This window comes from Danio aesculapii, chromosome 21 (assembly GCF_903798145.1).
Source record: "Danio aesculapii chromosome 21, fDanAes4.1, whole genome shotgun sequence".
NCBI lineage: Eukaryota > Metazoa > Chordata > Actinopteri > Cypriniformes > Danionidae > Danio > Danio aesculapii.
This window is the reverse complement of record NC_079455.1, coordinates 16,104,987-16,126,705: the sequence shown is the minus strand read 5'-3', so window position 1 is coordinate 16,126,705 and position 21,719 is coordinate 16,104,987. Positions and strand designations below refer to the sequence as shown.

Here is a 21,719-nt window from a genome sequence, read left to right as displayed (position 1 = left end):
TCAACAGGGAGAAATAGGCTTAAATGGAGCACCAGGACCTGAAGGAAAGCAGGTAGGTGATTACAGTGTGTCAGTGTGTGTGTGTGTGCGTGCGTGCGTGCGTGCGTGCGTGCGTGTGTGTGTGTGTGTGTGTGTGTGTGTGTTTGTGTGTTTGTGACAAGTCAGGACACAAATCTGTATAATGACATAGGTATGACACAGGTATTACAAAAAGGAGGTGAAATTGGTGACGTCCCCATTTCTCAAAAGGCTTATAAATCCCACAGGATGAGTTTAATCAGTGAGTAAAGCTGTACACAGTCTCCTGTGATGTGGTTGGGTTTAGGGGTGGGGTGGGGTTAGGGCAATACAATATACGGTTTGGACAGTATAAAATGAATGGAAACCTATGTAATGTACCCACTTTTCACAAAAACAAACATGCATGTGTGTGTGTGTGTGTGTGTGTGTGTGTGTGTACTCATTCATACACCTTTACTGCATTATGTAGTGTGTTGTCTCATCTAGGGCCAAAAGGGAGAGAGAGGTTATGTTGGGGAGCCTGGAGCAGCAGGAGCAAAAGGGGAACTTGGGCTGACAGGGCCTCCAGTGAGTATTAACAATATATAGCAGTTGATGTTTACTGCAGCTCTATGGGTTTTTAGATGATTTTTCATGGAATTATAGGGGGCAGCAGGTCAAAAGGGAGAAAAAGGAGACTCTAGGCTCGAGGATAATCTAGTGAGTTTAACACAAACCCTTCTTATCACAATATGATAATTCTTTGGAATACAAATGTTACCAGCATGGATCCTCATAACTCTCTTGTAGGCCCAGATTATCTCCTTGCCTGGCCCTCCAGGGCCTCCTGGACCCCCTGGGCCTGCTGTAAGGAAAAGAGTTTAATATTTCAGATATCAGAAGTTGCTTCTAAGAAATATAAAATAATCATACTTTTTTCAAATATTCCAGGGATATCATGGATTGCCTGGATCCAAGGTGGGTTCTGCGGGTGGGATTGTGAAACGCTTTGTAAAAAACTATGTTCTGGTGCATTTCAGGAGATTAAATGTTTAAAATAAAATTTTGTTTTAACAGGGAGAACCTGGTGAAGCAGTAAATGGAGAAAAGGGGGATGCTGGAGAGAGAGGTCCACCTGGGCAGAGGGTAAGTTTTGCTGCAAAATATTATGCAGAAACCTATTTAAATAACTAGAGCACTAAAATTCTGCTTGTTGCGCATAGGGTCTTCAAGGCTTTCCAGGATCTAACGGATTGGTAGGCTTGCCAGGTGCAAAAGGTGAAAAGGTCAGTGTTTTGTGTACCTTAAAAAGAGTTAAAGAACGTAGCAAGAAATAGCATGTTCTAAAGTTGTTATTTTTTTTCTCATTGTGGTTTGACTTCTAGGGAAAACAAGGTGAACCAGGATTAGATGTAAGTGATCAATGTGCTGTTAGTTATTTAAGTTTATAAAGTAATTTCTTACTTAACATGGCTGTCCTGTGACAGGGTTTCCCAGGGCTTCAAGGAGAAAAGGGAGACAGAGGAGACAAGGGGGAGAAGGTTAGAGAATAACACTTCATTTCCAGTAATTTCTATGTGTATAATACTGTTTGGCTATGCATGTATATATGGTGTATTGTTTATATATAAAATCAGAGCCCAGCTTTTAGGCATACCTTTCTTCTGTGTAAATCTTAATGGCTCCATGCAGGGCGAGAGAGGCTCAATAGGAAAGAAGGGTCTGAAAGGACAGAAGGGAGAGCAGGGACCTCCAGGGCTTGATCAGCCTTGTCCTGTGGTATGTTACAAAACTGTTTGGAAAGATAAATGCAATGTCCTTTTCTATACCTTTTAATGTGTATGGCAAAAGGTTGCACTGTGTGCATGTGTTCGAAGAGTATACTATAGCTAGGATTTGACATGCATGGGTTTCACTGACAGGACACCAATGGGTTTAGAGTACAAGGTGGGGAGGCAAAGGCCCCATCAGATGCCCCCTGCCCTTTGGTACAGTATTTTTATTTGTGTTTGTGTGTGTGGTCACATCATACGCTTTGTCCATCCTTACTGTGGATTTTCTTGTCCAGTGGTCCCCAACCACCAGGCTGCGGACCTGTACCGGTCTCTGGATCAATTGATACCGGGCAGCACAAGAAATCATTAATTATTCTGGTTTTATTTATTATCTGAGTCTGAAGGATCTTTTATTTAGAAAAATGACTGTATGATCTCAGTTACATCCCTGTCAGTTGAGTGCCAAAATTTAATCCATAAACTAGCAAAATGAGTAAGACATACATCTTCGGAAGAACCCACGAACTGCCAAGCAATGGATCCGCAACCAATTTATCAACAAATCAGGTGAATCCAGCATGTCTGTGCAAAAGCGTCAACTGCTGAAGATCGCAAATGAAGGCAGTCTTAGGGGCTGTTCACATATTGCATCTTTTTTGCGCGCAAGTTTGTTATTTCCAAATAATTACGCATATTGGGAGTGACGCGCACCTTCCAGTCGAACCTAGTTGAAAACATCTGAACTTTTCCGAATACCACAAGCGCAATATGAGTCACGTGACAAGAACTAACCGATCAGCTTCATACTTAGTATGGACTATACATATTTCTCAGACAAACAGAGCACCCAAACACTGCAGTCCTTTATAATTTTCACCATAAATAAAACTTCAGGGCTGCAGCAATGTTTTGTTTTGTCAGCTTGTCATTCTCTGAGAAAACTGTTGATGGTTGCCTATCAATCTACATGCATACACCTCATGGTAAAAATGTTACGTGTTAACCAGTCTGCGAAGGCCCTGATTAAGAATTCAGAGGCCCCTGGGCACAATGTCTTGTAGCCGCACTACCTAGCCGCACCCCTATAGTTGAATTGAAAATAAGATTAATATAATATTTTTTAAATAAAATTAACGTATTGCCCGTATTTTTAAAATAAATGATATACAGTACATTTATTTCTAGTCTACAAAGATTTGACTTATTTTTAAACCATTTAAAGCACACTTTGAAAAAAATATACTAATACATCTAGTGAAAACTAATAGATTTTAATATACTTGTTCAAGTTCACTGAAGCAGAACTAAAAAAATCATATTTAAGGGTATTTTTAATGTAAAACTTCTACAAACTTATAATGCATATGATTTGGATAGAACACCTCTCTAATCCAGTTCTTAAATCTGAGTCCTCCATAATACACACACTTATTAATGATTCCTACTTGTCTTCCTCGTGATGAACAGCAGGCAAAATCTGATATGTAGTGGGGAACAAGAAAAACGTGTTCATCAGATTCAAACCGTGTTCATGATTGATTGTGTCACAAGATATTGCCATGCGCTTTTCGAGCTACTCCACTAACGTTGCTGACTGTTGCGCTCTTTAGTTATGTTGTCTGTGTCAAACAAACGGCGATGAGTGGGAATCGTTTAACTAGCTTATTCCAACAAGGTGCGCTACTTGCACTTAGCCTAAATAGACACTCCAAAATCTGCATTTTTTCTCTCCTCGCAGGGGCGCCAGAGCACACGGGCCCCTGGGCCTGTGCCCATAATGCCCGTTGGTTAATCCGGCCGTGGGTCTGCGGTGATAAAAAGGTTGGGGACCACTGCTCTTGTCTACACCATGAGATCTGATTCAGATGGCAAGGCATAGACCACAGCTTCAAAACTACTGTTTGCACAAATATACTGAAATTTATATTAATGCAAAGTGTTACTTGCTGAAATGAACATTTTGCCAACCATAAACATATTTTAGATGAGTATAACTTGTAAATAATTTTGTACAAAATGTTAATAAACAGACTAAAAATAAATCAACTGAAGCAAACCTGCATATGCAATACAGTCTAAAATACGGTTTATCCTTTTTAAAATTTGAATTATTTGCTATATGTTTTCAGTAAATGTACCAACGTTGGTATATCTGGCCCTATTGCTTAGGTAAACCACATAAGTCAATGAGCAATATTTTGAATGAGGGAAACAGTCACTGGCTATGTTACCATCCAACAATTTTTATGAGCATAAAAACGATTAATGGAAATGCCAAGATGCACATAAATTTTGAAAATGCGCATTAAAAACATATGTGCATAACTGAGTAAGATAAACTTTTTATTCGATAAGAAAATATGTGCATTAACTAAGATGGAAACACCTTTACCAAACAAATTCCAGTATGTGCATTAAAAAAAGTCATGGGATTTTGTTAAAAAAGATCATGTGGTAATAAAAATGTGTGTGAATGGACAAACCAGCAGACTGAGCACACTGTAAAACATCTGAAATGTTGTTTTGGTCATTCTAGACCGCCGTAACCATTTCACTATTAGTGTTACTATATTAATTACCTCCAGAATCAAGAGTGTCTGTGCTACATGTCTCACGCCTTCTAACACCACCACGTGTTCATTAAATGTCCGCATTGTTTTCTGAGGTGCAAGTCATTTATTAAATGAAGAAAAGATTCACGCAGCTTCTCCTACCACTGCAAATTCCGTCTTTACGGTTGATATTTGGCGCCAGTTTATCAGGAAGTGTTGATTTTGTTCTCTTTGACTCGTTGGATGAAAACGCTGCTTTATTTGCACGTCTTATATTCAATAATCCAGTTTTGCCCATAAATTTAATTAGCATTTTTGGATGGAAACATAGCTAATGTCTATTGTGCTTTTGAAAGCACAGATCCCCAATTCAAATTTCAGAGTAAGTGTTCTTATAAAATCTATGCCTTGCCATATACAAATAAAGGTCACATGAGAAAAATAAATCAACCCACCTGGGTTTTTGATTTTGTCCATCTGAGCTGTCCGTCACAGCTGATGATGTGAACATGATGTGTCCTGTGGTTCACATTTATACTTACTGCCAAAGGTGTTCCTCTGTGGGTTAGTGTACTTCCTTTTGGTCTCACGTAATCATTGGTGGCAGGTTTCATGTGTGATCACCTCATTCCTCCTCCTCACTCCATCAGAAGCAGCTGTTAAACAAATCATTGATTTCTTTCTCCTTTTATTGACAGGGTCGAGATGGACTGCCCATACCAGAATGCTGGCACAAGGTATAATCATATATGAAAACTGAGTTCTGTTTTTCCATCATATTTGTCATGACAGTGGTGATATAGCAGTATGACTGCAGTGACTGCTTTCTGTGTGTGTCTAACAATGTTCTCCTATGGCTCTCTTGCAGTAATGACTAACCTGGAGCATGGAGTTTGTATATATTGATATATATATATATTTTGCAAGTAACATTTGCTTTTTCCTCCTATTTTTTTATGTCATCTCTTATTTAATAAATTGGTTTTTCAAACAGGAGCCCCTGCAAAAATAATATCTGTATCGCTGCATTAACAAAAGAGGGGCTTTTCCACTGCCACAATAACAAGTTTAGAAAAGCAATGAAGAGAGAATTATAAAGTAGGTGCTGAGACTGATATTAAAGCGAGACATGAACTCTATGCTTGTGGATGCACAGAGAATGCTGCTGCTATCCTTATGGAGAGAATGGGTCTTAAACCAAAATAACCCTGAACTTTCTAACAGACTGACCAATGTATCTACAAATGATGACTTCTTCACTGGCTGTCTTTTATTCCTGGGCACCATTTGAAACAATCAACCCCATCTATTCTTCATTAAATGTTTGCTTTGAAAGGAAGGGGCTTCAGGGCAAGCCAAGCCCCCATCTCACCCCTAAAGGACACTGAATGGGCTACATGGAAGGAGTATGCTTTGCCAAAGTTCAACTGGATGTTTCAAGTGAAAGTGCTCGCCTGTAATACAGGGAGGAATGCGATGTGGACGTTGCACTGGATTTGTAGTGGTGTACATATGGACAATTCTGTACTCAGGAAACTCTATTCACTCGGTCAATAGGAAATGACAATGAAAAAATCTTTTGTTCCATTTCTCAGTAAATAATACACCAGTGGAGTGGATGATAAACTATAATAACTGATATGTAAAGTTTTCGTTGTAAGTCTTGTCTGTTTATATGAACCCTCACACTGACTAATACTTTGATCCTTTATTCTTCTTTTTTCTTCGTTTTTGTGAGGGATTGTCTGCATCTTATTTGTGCATTATATGAAGTTTGTGTAAATAAAATTGATCATTTTTACAATTTTAGGGTTAACTGTGTATATTTATATACTATGTATATAATCTATTATTTTGTTTTTCCTCACTAAATTTTGTTGTAAAGGTTTTAAAAAATTGCTTTCAAAATGTGTTGTTGCCTTCACACAAAAGAAATTTCACACTGTGCTCATCAGTTTTTACACATTAATGCAAATGTTTCTAGCTTCATAAGTTTTATGTGTTGCTGCCAAATGTTTCAGAATTTAATAAGCACGGTCTTATCTATACTACAAATAAATCATGCAGATATCTGAACGTAACTCTACTGCCCCCTTGAGTACTGAGATGTGTTACTGCAACAGTAACATAAATTCGGTATATTTAGACCACACACATGGTCTAGGTGAAAAAATCCACGTAAAATCGACTTCTCTAAAACAGAAAATGCTAATACAGTTAAAACAGTAGCTTACTGCTAATACTGCATGATGTGTATTCCAAAATCACTACAAATTGAGGATAAAATGTTTTTCGGGTCTTTGTAACTCATGCACATATGAGCATTACTCAGCCTCACACAGTACCGAGTTTCCGTAGTGTAGTGGTTATCACGTTCGCCTCACACGCGAAAGGTCCCCGGTTCGAAACCGGGCGGAAACAACCTTTAGTTTTTTTCTTTCTTGTTTGATCTAGCTTCTACGTGCACTGCTGTAAATCTGTAGTAACATCAACAGTGTAACCCTAAAATATCAGAGGCTGCAGGTTCAGGATTGCAGTTACAGGGCTGCATTTCAGCAGGGTTCCCACTTTAAGCCAAATATCAAATTCTCTTTTCCCAGAGAGAAACTTTTCCCAGATTTTCACCAAGAGACTAATTTCTACAACTAAATTCAGATGAAGATACAAGAATGATTACGAAATAGAAAAAATACATGTGATAAAAATGGTAAATATTTTGGTTTATAAAAGCTATCTAATGAACATAAAACAAACTGCAGTTGTTCTTATATATTAAAAATATAAAATAAGTTAAAATAAAAGCAATAATAAAATGTTTTTAGCTTTAATATCATTAGCAATATAATGGTTATTTACTTCAGATTTTGAATAAAAAATGATATATATATATATATATATATATATATATATATATATATATATATATATATATATATATATATATATATATATATATATATTATCATGCAGTTAAAACATTGCATTTGATTAAAGACTGCAAGTTGATGAGCATGAAACGACTGGACTAACCACAGCAATAGACGCGAAACAATTTTCTAAATATTGATAAATGGAAACAAAAATTTACTGCAATAAACAAAGACCCCTGCTATTCCATGAAAAAAAAAAACATAAAAAGCCCCTGACCTTTAATGTGTGGAACAGACCTTTTAAAGTTTCTTTATATATCAGAAATAACAGGACCCGAACCGGTTCATTTTCGGTTTGTGTCGGTTTATCTAAGCATACCCTGTCGCCTCTATGCAGAGTTTCCGTAGTGTAGTGGTTATCACGTTCGCCTAACACGCGAAAGGTCCCCGGTTCGAAACCGGGCGGAAACAACTTTTTAATTATTAACCAAACATTTTTTAATAATTAGTTCGGTTAAATATGCTGCCCAAAAATTGTTTAACATGTAACAAAGCGTAAGCATGTACCACACATCTTTTTACCCTATCCTTAAGAAAAACAACAACATCGACAACATGTTAGAACATTTTTAAGAATAACATAAATTTTATATATATATATATATATATATATATATATATATATATATATATATATATATATATATATATATATATATATATATAAAATACATTTTGTAATAATTGTGTAACGTGTTGTAACGTGTTCGTACAAAAGCACAAAAGTCCTAGTTTAAGAACGTGTTTTTGTTTTGAACATTGTACGTTGTTCTTAAGGACAACCGTTACAATGTTCAAAACAAAAACGCGTTCTTAAACTAGGACTTTTGTACTAACACGGACTAGGACTTTTATACTGAAATCCACTCTCTGACTGCACAACAAGGACTTCAACTATCGTTTTCAAATACATGCTGAAGGCTTCACACTACACCCGCATACAATCCAAAATATGCCTGGTTTTAACTACGGGGGTGATCAGGTAATTACCAAATGCATTTAAATGACTTGTGCGTGATGCTAGTTTTAGGTTTAATATTTGATAGAGATTAATGTGCATATTTGTGTAAAGCTAAAAAAAGTCAAATGAATCAAATTCCTCAAATGTTTCTTCGAAAGACATATATTTTAAAGAAATCTGTATTCGTTTAGCTTATAGCCGTTTAGTTTCGTGTCTGTAATATCTTTTTGATTCGTCAGCTAACGTATATTTGGTTTCGGGTATGTTTTGATGAACTATTTGTGTTTCTACCGTCGATTAACGTATATTTTAAAACATTTTAAGTGCTTAAGTAGCTCTATTTTAACTTGCGGATAATATTTGACATTGATGATAGTCCTGTGTACTGGATTAGATAAAACAGCTGACACGAACTAAATCGAAACTCAACCGCATGAACTGCGTGAAAGTGCGCAGCGATGATGCGCCAGAACGTTTGTCTTTGTCCGGGTCGAGTGCTGTTGTTTACGCTGTACGGATAGGATAGAGATTCTCTGGTCTACATAACATAAACAGACGACAGCGTTAAGCGCTTATGGTTTACAGATCATATCGGACGCAGGCCTAACTTGACAGCAAGAGCTAGCCGTTCCAAGAGGCTTTAAGGACTGAGTGGCGCATTTGAAATAGAGGTCTTTCCTCCAGGATATGATAACTGTAGCCACACTGAAATGAGTATCAGAGATAAAGAGCTCAAGATACATTTTAAACCCGGCCACGTTGAGCTTGTCCAGGTAAGAGTCTTGGTCCATTTTAAGGAAGCACGGTGTACAAGCCAAAACAACTTAAGTTTCTTTCAAATGAATACCTGCTATTCTAAGCAGATACGTCTTATATAATGTTTTTGTATGGCAAAAATGTGCAAATCCTATCTTTTTGCTATGACATACTTTTTTTTAACATTTTGATTGTGACATACGCGCAGATAAACGCAAACATGTCTCAAATTATAATCTGCCAAGTCTTCAAACAAAAACATTCGAACCCAATACAGTGAAATAAATGAAACCATTATCATGATGTTTATTAAAACAACAGATGTACTGACGTGTGCTACATTTGATGTGGCATTACATTTCAACCCTCTGTAGGTTCATCAAATTAACAAGATTTCCTTTTAAGCGTCTTGAATTATGCTAGTCAATGTTCTCTACTTTGTGCTTGAGAGCAGATTAAACCAAATAGAAATATGTGCAAGATAAAGTCGATCAAATGTTATTTAAGACGCATCTCTAGAGCAAGTTGTCTTTGGGCACAAGTGCAAAGATGGACTGTGAACATCTATAATGAGGTAAGTTTAAAATCCACCCAGCTGTATTTCTACTAAATGTCCTGAGGGTGGCGCTTAAGCGACCTATGATTTAAGCACTGCAGCGTCTGCAACGTAGACTGCACACAGAAAGTTTTGTTTTGTAGTCGGGCTGCAGGTTTCAAACGATTATATTAAATATGATATTTTATTTTACATGGTTATCAGTTAAAAAATGGGTGAATACTGTTTCTTTTACTGTATTATTAAAAAAAAACAATTCACGATTCTACGAGCTTAGTGAAAATCATTCAATACAACCATTGAGTGCATAAAAAGCACTCAATTGTGTACTCTGTTGGCTTTCGAACAGTAATAACAAACAAAACAAATTAATTTAGCAAGTTTACCTCTTTCCAATAACAAAATGTATTGTAAAATTACCTCGGTAAAGCACGCTAAATTCCAACGTCTGAGGTAAGTTGAATTTACCGTCTTTTCACGCACTCCACCTCCACTTAACTTTAACTTAAGGAACATAGTTAATCACCACTACCACCGTTAGTTTGATCATTTTATCAAAAACTGTATTATTTTACCTTTTTGACTTGTTCTGATGCCTGCCAAACCCATTAACAGACGCCACAAATTGATGTAATCGACCAATGATGTTGTAGAGGCGTGTTCGGATTCTCTGACAGGCGGCTTTTATTGGTTCTTAGTCCTGTCAATCAAATCTGACCCGATATCTTCAATGTAGTATTTTTTTCTTGTAATAACTGAAGCACCATTTTTTTTTTTTTTTGCTTTATTAACCAGCATATACAGTTTTATTATACAACCCAATCACTTTACGTTCCTTAACAAGAAGGATTAAATGGAAAAAGAAGAAAAAAATAAATAAAATTAAAAACAGAGGAGAGGGTACATAATTATCAAATTACATATAAATCTATTACACACATGTAGCAATTTTAGTTATTAACAAGAGTTCTTAAATGCACTTTTACCACAGGAAATGCATATATACTGACATTTTTATGCAAAGATGTTAAAGGAGGAGCATATATTAACTGTTTTAATTGCTTTTCTATTTTTAGACTTAGAAATCATATTTATATACATTTGAATCTCTTTTTCTAGCTCTATGAAGAGAGGTTTGCTTTTAGCAAACTTGGATATGTTTGTGAAATTTACATAATTATAATAAAATAAAGTTGATAAAAAACTGCATCTTTTAAAGAGTGATCCATAACTTAATAACCCAAAATCACATGTTTATAAGATAAGGAAAATGATTTTGAAAGACAGGGTAGGTCATTTATATGCATACACCTTAATAAAATGGGAATGGTTGGTGATATTAACATCCTGTTTGTGACACATTAGTATATTTGAGGGGGCTTGTAAATAACTTATGAAAGAATAAAGTTACGTTTAAACCAAACACACCATTGTTTTTCTTGTGAAATTCCCAACAAGTCTATTAAAGTGTATCCAAATAAATGGCCCACGCTGTATTATGAGCAATAAAAGCTTTAACATTAATCCAAAAAAGTTGAGTATATTGGCAAGACCAAGATAAACCTTAAATAGTTTCATTAAAGCTTTCACAAAAACAGCATTCTAACTCGATATCAATTTAAAACCAAAATATCTATGTGCTGTATTATAAATTTGTCTATAAATCATATTTTTTGAATGATTATATGAGTATAAGCTTTTATGATTAAATGGTAATTTTTTTTTTTGTTCATATGTATTAAAAAATCTGTAGAATAATTTTGTAATCTTTCTTGTCTCTTGTAAAATATTTGTATGTAGTGTATTATCATGCTATCAGGCTAAACGAACACTGTTTTGCATTTAGGATGAGGTCTACACACCATATCGGCGTGTGCTTGTGACAGGTGCAACAGGATTACTGGGCCGTGCTGTTTACAAAGAGTTTAAGAATAATGACTGGGATGCTTTGGGATGTGGCTACAACCGAGCCAGGCCTTGTTTCCTAAAGTGTAATCTACTGGATGAAGATGCAGTGCGAGGGGTCATTCAGAGCTTTCAGGTAACTTCATATCCATCATATTATTTCCCTAGTCAGTGAGTTCATCCGATATTGCTCTCCTACCACCAGTCATTTAGTGTTTAATGTGTAAAATATATGTTATGAATGTCAGCCTCATGTCATTGTCCACTGTGCTGCTGAGAGGAGGCCAGATGTGGTGGAACGTCACACTGAAGCAGCCATGAACTTGAATGTTCACGCATGTGCTACACTGGCCAAAGAAGCTGGTTAGTTAAATAACAAATCTGTGATAGATATGCTTAAAATGGAATACTGCTTATTAAAATGTGTTTCCACAGGTGGCAGTTTCCTCATCTACATCAGCACAGATTATGTTTTTGATGGACGTAATCCTCCCTATGGAGAAAATGATGCTCCCAATCCTTTGAATTTGTATGGAAAGTCCAAGCTAGAGGGTGAGAGGGAGATTCTCAGACATTGCCCAGGTATGTTCAGTTTTACGATCACATGTGAACTGTTTATCTTCATCTAAGTCTTTCAATCAGTGCTGACTGCTGGGTAGTAACTAATTCTTTGAAATCTGGATTAAGTTATCAGATTCTAAATATTAAGTACAACTAATTAGATTATTTTATTTAGTATTTATATTATCATATTGCAGTTACTGTTTTGTTAATTGCATGATTAAATATTATAATTTACAGTTGACTTGTTGCATATGTTCTCATATCTTGCTTTATTCAGTCTCTATATATATTTCAATATTTCATTAATGCTGTATTTATGTTTGTTCATTTAATACAAACTTTTTTTTGTCCAGTCAAACACTATAACCTAAAATACTCACTTAATCCCAGAATAGTTTAATTACATAAAAATATACAAGTTAATATATAATATATAAGTTATAATACACAAGTTAATTATATAATTTATATTATATAAATTAATTTAGCAACACTTTGTATGTGTACAGATGGTCACATTACATTTAGAAAAACAGATATAAATGCTTTTAAATGTTCAAGCAGTTATTTTTATCACTGTTATTTTAGTATTTGTCACGATTTAATGAATAATTTTATAAACTCACAATCTCTATCTTGGGGAAACTTATATGTAATGTGATGTTTAATATCGTTTAATAATGTTGTTGTCAAGAAATAATACAATTTATTTAATTTTTCACATTGTATTTTTAGATCATTATGGTATAAAATAATCAGACCTATGTGATGAACATGTGAAACAAGTAACCTAAAAATAATTTTAAAATGTAGTCAGATTACATGACCTAAAATTTGTAATCTAGATTATGTTATTAACTATAAATTTCAACATATAATTTGGACCACGCTTCATGAAAAACGCTTCATAATTGATCACCACAGCCGCATAGTGTCAGTACAATTATAATAGAAGACGCTTCAATCCTGGTTCTTGGATTTAAATCAGGATTATTTTGTACATTAACGGATATCCATACAGCAGTGGATAGTAACGTGTATACTGTCACATTTACCATGCAAAAACAGTGCAAAAGAAAAGACGTGTGTGTGTTCACGTGGGCGCATGTACGCAAACTTTATATTGACATTGTGTGTGACTCATCATTGCAGAAAGGCTTGAATTAACTCCACAACAAATACATCAAATAACCATTGGGGAAGTTCTTACTGTAGTAAGGGAGATCTGCTTCATTCTTGTCTGTCACTGTGCTGTTTATCTTCATAAAGGCTACGGCTCTGACGGGCACATAGGAACTGTAGGCATGGAGAAATAACTCGGTTGTAGGCACAGGCTACAAAAACAGCTACAAAGTCTTAACAGCTCAAATTTCCTAGATTTAAAAAAGGTATAGCAGATAATCTGATGGGTATTTTGAGTTGAAACTTTACAGACACATTCTGGATAAACAAAATGATATCCAGGTTATTAAATCTTGAAAAAGGGGTAAAATAGGTGTCCTTTAAATTGAATACATACAACTCCTTCACTATGACTTTTTATTATTTACTTTACTATTACTCCTTATTATTGCCCTGTAGTATAATATTGGGAGAGTATGAAATGTGTGTTTGTGCAGGTGCAGCTATACTGCGAGTGCCTATTCTGTTTGGAGAGGTGGAGAAGGTTGAGGAGAGCGCAGTGACCGTGTTGTTTGACCGTGTTCAGGAGGGAGCCGAGAGTTGCACCATAGACCACTGTCAGCAACGCTTTCCCACATACACCAGTGATGTGGCTCGGGTCTGTCGGAACATGGCTGAGAGAGCCCTTCAGGTGAGTGCTTTATAGAGGGAATATTCTATAGCAGACACTGGTGTAGTGCTCAGTTTTGGTCAAGGGGTGGATTGAACTATGGTTCTGTTGTTCACACCCAGTATTAAGATGTGTTTTTGTCAATCTAATAACAATTGCTAAGTACAGGTGTGAATGGGGTGAAATGTTTTGAGCTTTAAAGGGTCACGAAACGCCAAAACACATTTTTTGAGATGTTGACAGTTATATATGTGGCCCATGCTGCTAAAAACACTATTAGGACACATATATTTCCCAAAAAAAGTGAAATTCGGTTGTTTTTGCCAGCAAATTTGTTCTTCCGGTTTGAAACAAATTTTTGAAGTTGCATCACGGCGATTAGATCCTTGCTTGTAATCCAGTGTGGAGAGTGGATGTCTGTACCGGCGAGTACATTGTGATGTCTCTGAGTGTGCAGCATTAATTCATGAGAAAGACTTGGTTCAAACCAATTAGTGCGCTCTATTGTGAATGAGGTGCAACTTCATCAATTTGCATGATAGCTTCAAAGACTGTTTTTACCTGTTACGGTGTTCGGACGGCGGAGAGAAGCCACGTTTATAAATGTGCTGCAACGAAGGTTTTGTTTTCATTTCCCGCTATGAGAGCGCAGCTGGACTCACATGTGGACTACAGTGCACGTAACAAAAAATATGTTTGTAAGAAACATTTTTTATCCGAGAGCTTTTCTCATCTAGAAATGGTGAAATGAGGATTTGCCGCTCGTCTCCTTTTTAAAAAGACGTGGCTCCAGTTGGTATTGATTGTCCTGTCTCTACAGATTTGGAAAGTGAGCGATCAGTGGTCTTTGTTTATTCAGATGGCAAAGTTAGTTTGTATCGTCAGCAGTATTCTTTCAGTTTTTAAAGACATATCTTAGTCAAAATGATTTAGTTACTAAGTGTACAGTACGTTAATATCACTGGAATATTATGGATTGAAAGGTCAGCTGTAAATGCTGCTCTCTGAGTGTAAACATGTAAACATCTTAATCAAACTATTACCATTGTGTAGGATTTTCGCTGCATTTTGTGACTGGATAGTCTACACACACACGGCTTTCTGATGCTACCTACCGAGACATCTAAGTTACAGAGAAACGCTGAGTTTTTTTTTTTCTTCCACTCGCAGTGCGGTATCAAATATTACACTCTTCCAGCAGTTCCTCACATCCAATATCTCGTTCGTTATGGGGGGGCATGTATGAAGTGTTCCTGAATGAAAGTGAAAGTGCCAAACTGCAGTTAAAGTCGACAAATTAATAATTTGGCAAATAATTTGATTACTGATGTCCATGTAAACACAGTCACTGTCTTTCTCCCCTGCGTCTGTGTTCGTTTTGTCTTTGAAAATCAGCGCATGCCCAAACAGAAACTCCTATTTTTATGCAATACCTTCCCTCTTTCCCTCCCTCGACGCTCCCACCTAAACAGAGCTGGACACACCCACTTTCCTGACTTTTTTTTCAAACTAGAGGTATGAAAACACCCTGCTGAGACGGGGGTTTCGTGGCACTTTAACACTTTCGACCACATCCAGAGTTGTTTGAAAAGGCATTTGACCACCTGATGGCTGTTGTAGTGTAAACTCACATGTGGTTGTTTACATTTAAACAGCCAATAACACCTTGTCTGTTACTGACATCTGGTAAAAAAATTCAAGTCAACAGCACCTTTAGAAAACTTTTCTCAGGAAATTGGTGACATGTTCAGTTCTTATTTTACATCCTATATCACATTAGAATTGATTTTCGATAAAGTAAATGTTCTAAAAGTGGAACTGCCCAATGAAAGTTTGATGAGGAGAGAAGTAGAATTTTAGGAATTCTAATCATTGTGACTCTTATAATTGTATCCTGTTAATGTACAACATTACTGAGACGCTAATAGTTGTATCTGCCAGTATAAATTACGGAGCATGTAATCATTATTTACTCATATTGGTAGTGATTGCTACGTTTGCATGGCAAATAGAATATACACTCACCGGCCACCTTATTAGGTACACCTTAATAGTACTGGGTTGGATCCCCTTTTGCCATCAGAACTGCATCAAGGCATATATTCAAAAAGGTACTGGAAATATTCCTCAGAGATTTTGACATGAAAGCATCATGCAGTTGTTGCAGATTTGTCAGCTACACATCCATGATGTGAATCTCCCTTTCCACCACATCCCAAAGGTGCTCTTTGGATTGAGATCTGATGACAGTGGAGGCCATTTGAGTACAGTGATCTCATTGTCATGTTCAAGAAACCAGTCTGAGATGATTCTCGCTTAATGACATGGCACGTTATCCTTCTGAAAGTAGACATCAGAAGATGGGTACACTGTGGTCATAAAGAGATGGACATGGACAGCAACAATACTCAGCTTGACTGGGGTGTTGACGCGATGCTCAATTGATACTAATGGGCCTAAAGTGTGCCAAGAAAATATCCCCCTTACCATTACACCACCACCACCAGCCTAAACTGTTGATAAAAGGCAGGATGGATCCATGCTTTCATGTTGTTGTCGTCTAATTCTGACCCTACCATTTAAATGTCGCAGCAGAAATCTAGACTCATCTGACCAGGAAACATTTTTCTAATCTTCCATTGTTCAATTTTAGTGAGCCTGTTTGAATTGTAGCCTCAGTTTCCTGTTCTTAGCTGACAGGAAAGGCACCCGGTGTGGTCTTCTGCTGCTGTAGCCCATCTGCCTCAAGGTTTGATGTGTTTCACGTTCAGATATGCTCCTCTGCATATCTCGATTGTAAAAAGTCTCCTCTGGTATCAAGTCCATTTTCCTCTGACCTCTGGCTTCAACAAGACATTTGCGCTTATGGAACTGCCACTCGCTAGATATTTTCTCTTTTTTGGACCATTCTCTGTAAACCCTAGGGATGGTTGTGCTTGAAAATCTTAGTAGATGAGAAATTTCTGAAATACTCAGGCCAGCCTGTCTGGCACCAACCACTTTGCCACGTTCAAAGTCACTTAAATTATCTTTCTTCCCCATTCTGATGCTCAGTTTGAACTGCAGCAGATCATCTTGACCATGTCTACATGCCTAAATGGATTGAGTTGCTGAAATGCTTTTAGAAATATGCGTTAACAAGCAGTTGGACAGGTGTACCTAATAAAGTGGCCGGTGAGTGTATGTTAAGCTAGATATTTTAGAGTTATTTTCAACTACTGTGAGGGGGATATATTGTTAAGAAGTCGTGCTAGGTGTACTTGGCGTAAATACAACTACACAATTACAGCTGCAGTCACAATAATTATTTGTTTACATTTGTAGATTTTTTAAAATATTTTTTCACTTGTGGAAGACTATAAGTAATGTAATCTGCATTAAGCAGTATTTACTGTTTTTAATCATGACTGAATGCACTTTCTGCACTCATAACAATGTTTATAATAGTTTAACAAATCATGTTTAAAAAAATGATAACTAAGCCAGTATCATATTTTCTTGTTGCGAATAATTGCTGAAGCTTTTATCACAGTATATGGTATTATCCCAATATTGACCTAAGCTGCAAATTTAACATACATAATAACCCCAAAATACTTATTGTACACATGTTCAGAGTGAATAAATGCTTTAAACCAATTAAACAGGAGAAAAAATAGTGAACAAGTACAATAGATAATGTTTTTACAGTAAAGTCTTATTAGTAAATGTTAGTTAATGCATTTAAATCAACAGTGAGAAATAGCCGTGTAATAGTTATATCTTAAAGTTAATAAAAAAAACAACTTAATTTTAGGAGTTACTAACTATATTTAATACAATTATTATTACTTTTGATTTGAATGCCCTAAGTATAAACTTAATTTAAATTAAACCTTACTACTACTTTGTTTATAAACAAATGGCTTATGAATAGTCATAGAATTTTCATTGTTGTAGCAAGATGGACGTGACAATTTTAATATTTGAAAATAAATTACCTATTAAAGGTCCCATGAAACTACAATAAAGTTCTTTTAGATGTTAGTATCAGTATTGTTAGTTAAGATATCTACAAGCTGGTGTGCTCTAAAACAGTGACAAAATTTGCATTTAGAAGATCTAAAGCTGATATAAACATGTTAAGCTTGTAGTTTGTCACTTCTGCCTAAAAGGTGCAATGGTTTTATTCACGTCACCACATACTACAGTTTCTCATCAAATTAATCAATTAAATGCCCTCTAGTATCTTGACCTTCCCTGCTCCCTTCAAGACACCCCTTCTCATTTGCTTTGATTCACTTGAGCTTAACCACTCTCGCTGGCAGAGCAGTGATGAAACAAAATGCTATTGGCTATTGGTTTTGTTTTTTTGTTTTTAAGGGAAAGAGCTACATGATGCCCTACCCTCTTCTTCATGTTTCGGTTCAGATTACGTCAAACATCGAATAAAAATGCACATTTCAAAGCACTTCATGGAACCTGAGTCTTCAAGAATTTGGTGTTGTGATAAACAGCCACTGTCAATACATCAATTTAATTATATTAAGACACTAAAAGTTTAAATGATTATTAGTTATTCATGATAATGATTAAATTATTTATAATTATATAATTATTTAGTGCCCATGATATCAATATTGTGCATGTTCATCATCACAAAATACTGAATTATTGAATATCACAAAGCATTTGTCCTATATTGATATTATCTTTTGTCTGGTTTGTTAATTCACATCCCAGTTCAGCGCTTAACTTTGACTTAAACTTATTTTTAAGATCGGTGTGAAATTATCTATTGCCATTGTTGGTAGGATTAGAGGAAGATCACGCAAACCTATATGTCAGACAATTAAAGCATGTACTGAATATTTGAGATTATCGTTGCAAGTTCACTTGATGTCATTCCAGTCAAGGTGTGGCAGAAAAAGAGCCCGTTTTTCAAAACAAAATCGTCTGTAGTTCATTGTGTGGTTTGTTTTCATGTCTGTTTAGGAAAATCTCAGATTAACATGGAAACAATGACTCTTATCACTCTTGTCATGTTAAGAGTCTTTGTGGAAATATTTTACATTCACTCAAAGCTTTTTGTTTAGAACTAAGCTTGTTCATGCTTAGAAACTGGTTCATGCTTTTATCAGCAGCAGCAGGTCACACACACTTGAAGTCAGAATTATTAGCCCCCCTTTGATTTTTTTTTTCTTATATATAATTTATTTATTTTATTTCTATTTTTATTTTTTTCAGTTTAAGGTTGTAGTCCCCTTATATTAATATACTATGTTAATTGAAAGATATAGCCATCTTCAAGGACACCAAATGTTTTTATATTACTTTAGCTTAATTTAAATAGGATTAGTCAGTTTGATTGTAATGTAATGTGTGTATTTATATAGCGCATTTATTGTGTATGGCCATACACCCAAAACGCTTCATGAGGGAGTCTCTTCACACCCCCACCAGTGTGCAGCATCCACTTGGATGATGCGACAGGAGCCATAGGACAACAGCACCAGTGCGCTCACTGGTGGAGTGAAGAGACCGTAATAGAGCCAATTCGCTGGGGATGGGGATGATTAGGAGGCCATGACGAGTAAGAGCCGATTGAGGGACTTTTGGCCAGGACACCGGGGTTACACCCCTACTCTTTACGAGAAGTGCCATGGGATTTTTAGTGACCACAGACAGTCAGGACCTTGGTTTAACATCCGAAAGATGGCGTCCACTGACAGTGTAGTGTCCCCTTCACTTTTACTGGGGCAATAGGACTCACACAGACACAGGTTGAGTGTCCCCTGCTGGCCTCACTAACACCACTTCCAACAGCAACCTAGTTTTTCCATGTGGTCTCCTATCCAGGTACTGACCAGGTTCAGCCCTGCTTAGCTTCAATGAGTAACCGGTCTTGGGCTGCAGGGTGATATGTCTGGGGCCATGATTGATGTAAGTTGAGACGATTTGAAAATGTAACTTGAGTCAAGACAGCTAGAAGTTTACAGTGTGTATCGTATATGCAAAGAGCAAAGAAAATAAATAATAGTGGACATTTTCACCCAATATCATAATTTTGGGGACATAGTTAACAAGTTACTGCAATCCACTTATTTCAATGTGTCATGTTTCTGTTGATCTCAGGACCAGTCATTGCGTGGAATCTTCCATTACTCTGCCAAAGAGCAGATGACCAAATATGAGATGACCTGCGCAATAGCAGATGCTTTCAACTTGCCCAGCAGTCATCTAATACCAGTGAGTAAACAGAAAACTGAGGAAGAAAAGGTATCATCCTCATATCCTCTGTCCTACGATTCTTATAATGTAATAATCATATAAACAAAATCTTTTATCCACCATAATTCACAAAAAAAAAAAAAAAAAAATATATATATATATATATATATATATATATATATATATATATATATATATATATATATATATATATATATATATATATATGTATATATAATTTGCATTCCCCCTCTTGATCCTCTCTTTAGATTTGGGAATTTAAAGCTGATAACTAAACTTAAGCTGACCGAGTATAGATTCAACCCTCTCTGACCTATGTGTATTTAGTTATTGATATTATTTATTTTACCATTGTATTGTTGCTGTTGACTTTTGTTAAACTTGTTAAACTTTTGTTTTGTATTGTGTTCTGTTACTTTATAGTTTGTAAATAAGAAAAATGTTTAGCAATGGGCCATTTACACTCTTTTACATGAAATGAAATTATTGTACTGTATATATTGCTTCTATAAATTAAGAAAATATATTATTAAAAATCTTACATTACAGTTGAAGTCAGAATTATTAGCCCCCTTTTGAACTGTTTTCTTTTTTAAAATATTTCCCAAATCACAGAACAAATAAATTTTCACAGTATGTTTGATAATATTTTTTTCTTCTGGAGAAAGTCGTATTTGTTTTATTCTGGCTAGAATAAAAGCTGTTTTTATTTTTAATTTTTATTTTAAGGTCAAAATTATTAGCCCCTTTAAGCTATTTTATTCAATAGTCTACAGAACAAACCATCATTATACAATAACTTGCCTAAATACCCTAACCCACCTAATTAACCTAGTTAAGCCTTTAAATGTCACTTTAAGCTGAATTAAAGCGTCTTGAAAAATATCTAGTGAAATATTATTTACTGTCATCATGGCAAAGATAAAATTAGAGATGAGTTATTAAAACTATTATGTGTAGAAATGTGTTGAAAAAAAATCTTCTCTTCGTTAAACAGAAATTGGGGAAAAAATAAACAGGGGGATAATAATTTAGGAGCTAATAACTCTGACTTCAACTGTATACCTTAGGAACGGGATAGCAGAAAACTGACAGTTTTAAAAGCTTAACTTTTCCAAACCGCGATACACCTTGAAAACGGTTATCGACCTGTCAGTCAGTTTTGACTATGTAAATGGATTATTTTGTAGTAACTTATTATATGAAAGGATTTGTTTCAGTTATTTCGAGTGAAAGTTCCCCAAACCCGATTTGCAATCCATTATTTGACATGCAGTAGTTTTGGAAAAAAGTATAAACTGTTTAAAACCAAACAAAAATAAAAGAATCATCACAGATGATTTCCAATACAAATACAGTTAAAACTGTACAGTTTGGTGACATATTCTGTTGGAGTTTATTGCTTTTAACATCCCACCAAAAGAAGGCAAAAAGTACCAGTAAAGACACACAGGACCAATACAGTTTTCATTGAATCCAACATAATTTCCATTTAAAACCATAAGCATTAGAACTTCTGTAATAATTTTTTTCCAGCAGGGTAGTATTCTGTCTTGATCATTAACCTTTTGTGTGTTTGTAGATGACGGAGCAGCCTGCTGGAGCAGGGGCTCAGAGGCCACAAAATGCCCAGTTAGAGTGCTCCCGACTGGAGCTCCTCGGCCTAAGTGTGGAATCCACCCCTTTCAAGAATGCCA

The 21,719-nt window shown here is 35.8% G+C and overlaps 2 protein-coding genes and 2 non-coding genes across 6 annotated transcripts in view; all 4 read left to right on the top strand.

Moving 5' to 3' along the window:
* Positions 1-6,134, top strand: part of LOC130214339 (collagen alpha-1(XXIII) chain) — a 194,574-nt gene extending 188,440 nt beyond the window's left edge. Inside the window, exons 19-30 of one of the 2 annotated variants that reach the window (XM_056445987.1) lie at positions 8-52; positions 508-588; positions 667-720; positions 811-867; positions 952-978; positions 1,078-1,146; positions 1,224-1,286; positions 1,386-1,412; positions 1,488-1,541; positions 1,693-1,779; positions 5,026-5,064; positions 5,664-6,134. In XM_056445987.1, coding sequence (XP_056301962.1) covers positions 8-52; positions 508-588; positions 667-720; positions 811-867; positions 952-978; positions 1,078-1,146; positions 1,224-1,286; positions 1,386-1,412; positions 1,488-1,541; positions 1,693-1,779; positions 5,026-5,064; positions 5,664-5,705 — 645 coding nt within the window. In that variant the 3' untranslated portion in view covers positions 5,706-6,134. Of the gene's footprint in view, positions 1-7; positions 53-507; positions 589-666; positions 721-810; positions 868-951; positions 979-1,077; positions 1,147-1,223; positions 1,287-1,385; positions 1,413-1,487; positions 1,542-1,692; positions 1,780-5,025; positions 5,065-5,195 lie in introns of both variants that reach the window. The other variant, XM_056445986.1, reaches the window with a different exon arrangement.
* A 541-nt stretch (positions 6,135-6,675) lies between these two features.
* Positions 6,676-6,748, top strand: trnav-cac (transfer RNA valine (anticodon CAC)). Its single transcript has one exon. It is a non-coding gene; the product is annotated as a tRNA-Val (tRNA).
* An 847-nt stretch (positions 6,749-7,595) lies between these two features.
* trnav-aac (transfer RNA valine (anticodon AAC)) lies at positions 7,596-7,668 on the top strand. Its single transcript has one exon. It is a non-coding gene; the product is annotated as a tRNA-Val (tRNA).
* A 463-nt stretch (positions 7,669-8,131) lies between these two features.
* The window catches only part of mat2b (methionine adenosyltransferase 2 non-catalytic beta subunit), a 13,887-nt gene continuing 299 nt past the window's right edge, over positions 8,132-21,719 (top strand). The window contains exons 1-7 of one of the 2 annotated variants that reach the window (XM_056446859.1): positions 8,132-8,239; positions 11,377-11,571; positions 11,684-11,798; positions 11,871-12,017; positions 13,619-13,812; positions 19,906-20,019; positions 21,605-21,719. The exon at positions 21,605-21,719 is cut by the window's right edge and continues 299 nt beyond it. In XM_056446859.1, the coding sequence (XP_056302834.1) occupies positions 8,210-8,239; positions 11,377-11,571; positions 11,684-11,798; positions 11,871-12,017; positions 13,619-13,812; positions 19,906-20,019; positions 21,605-21,719 (910 nt within the window). In that variant the 5' untranslated portion in view covers positions 8,132-8,209. Of the gene's footprint in view, positions 8,240-8,759; positions 8,992-11,376; positions 11,572-11,683; positions 11,799-11,870; positions 12,018-13,618; positions 13,813-19,905; positions 20,020-21,604 lie in introns of those variants that run through there. The other variant, XM_056446858.1, reaches the window with a different exon arrangement.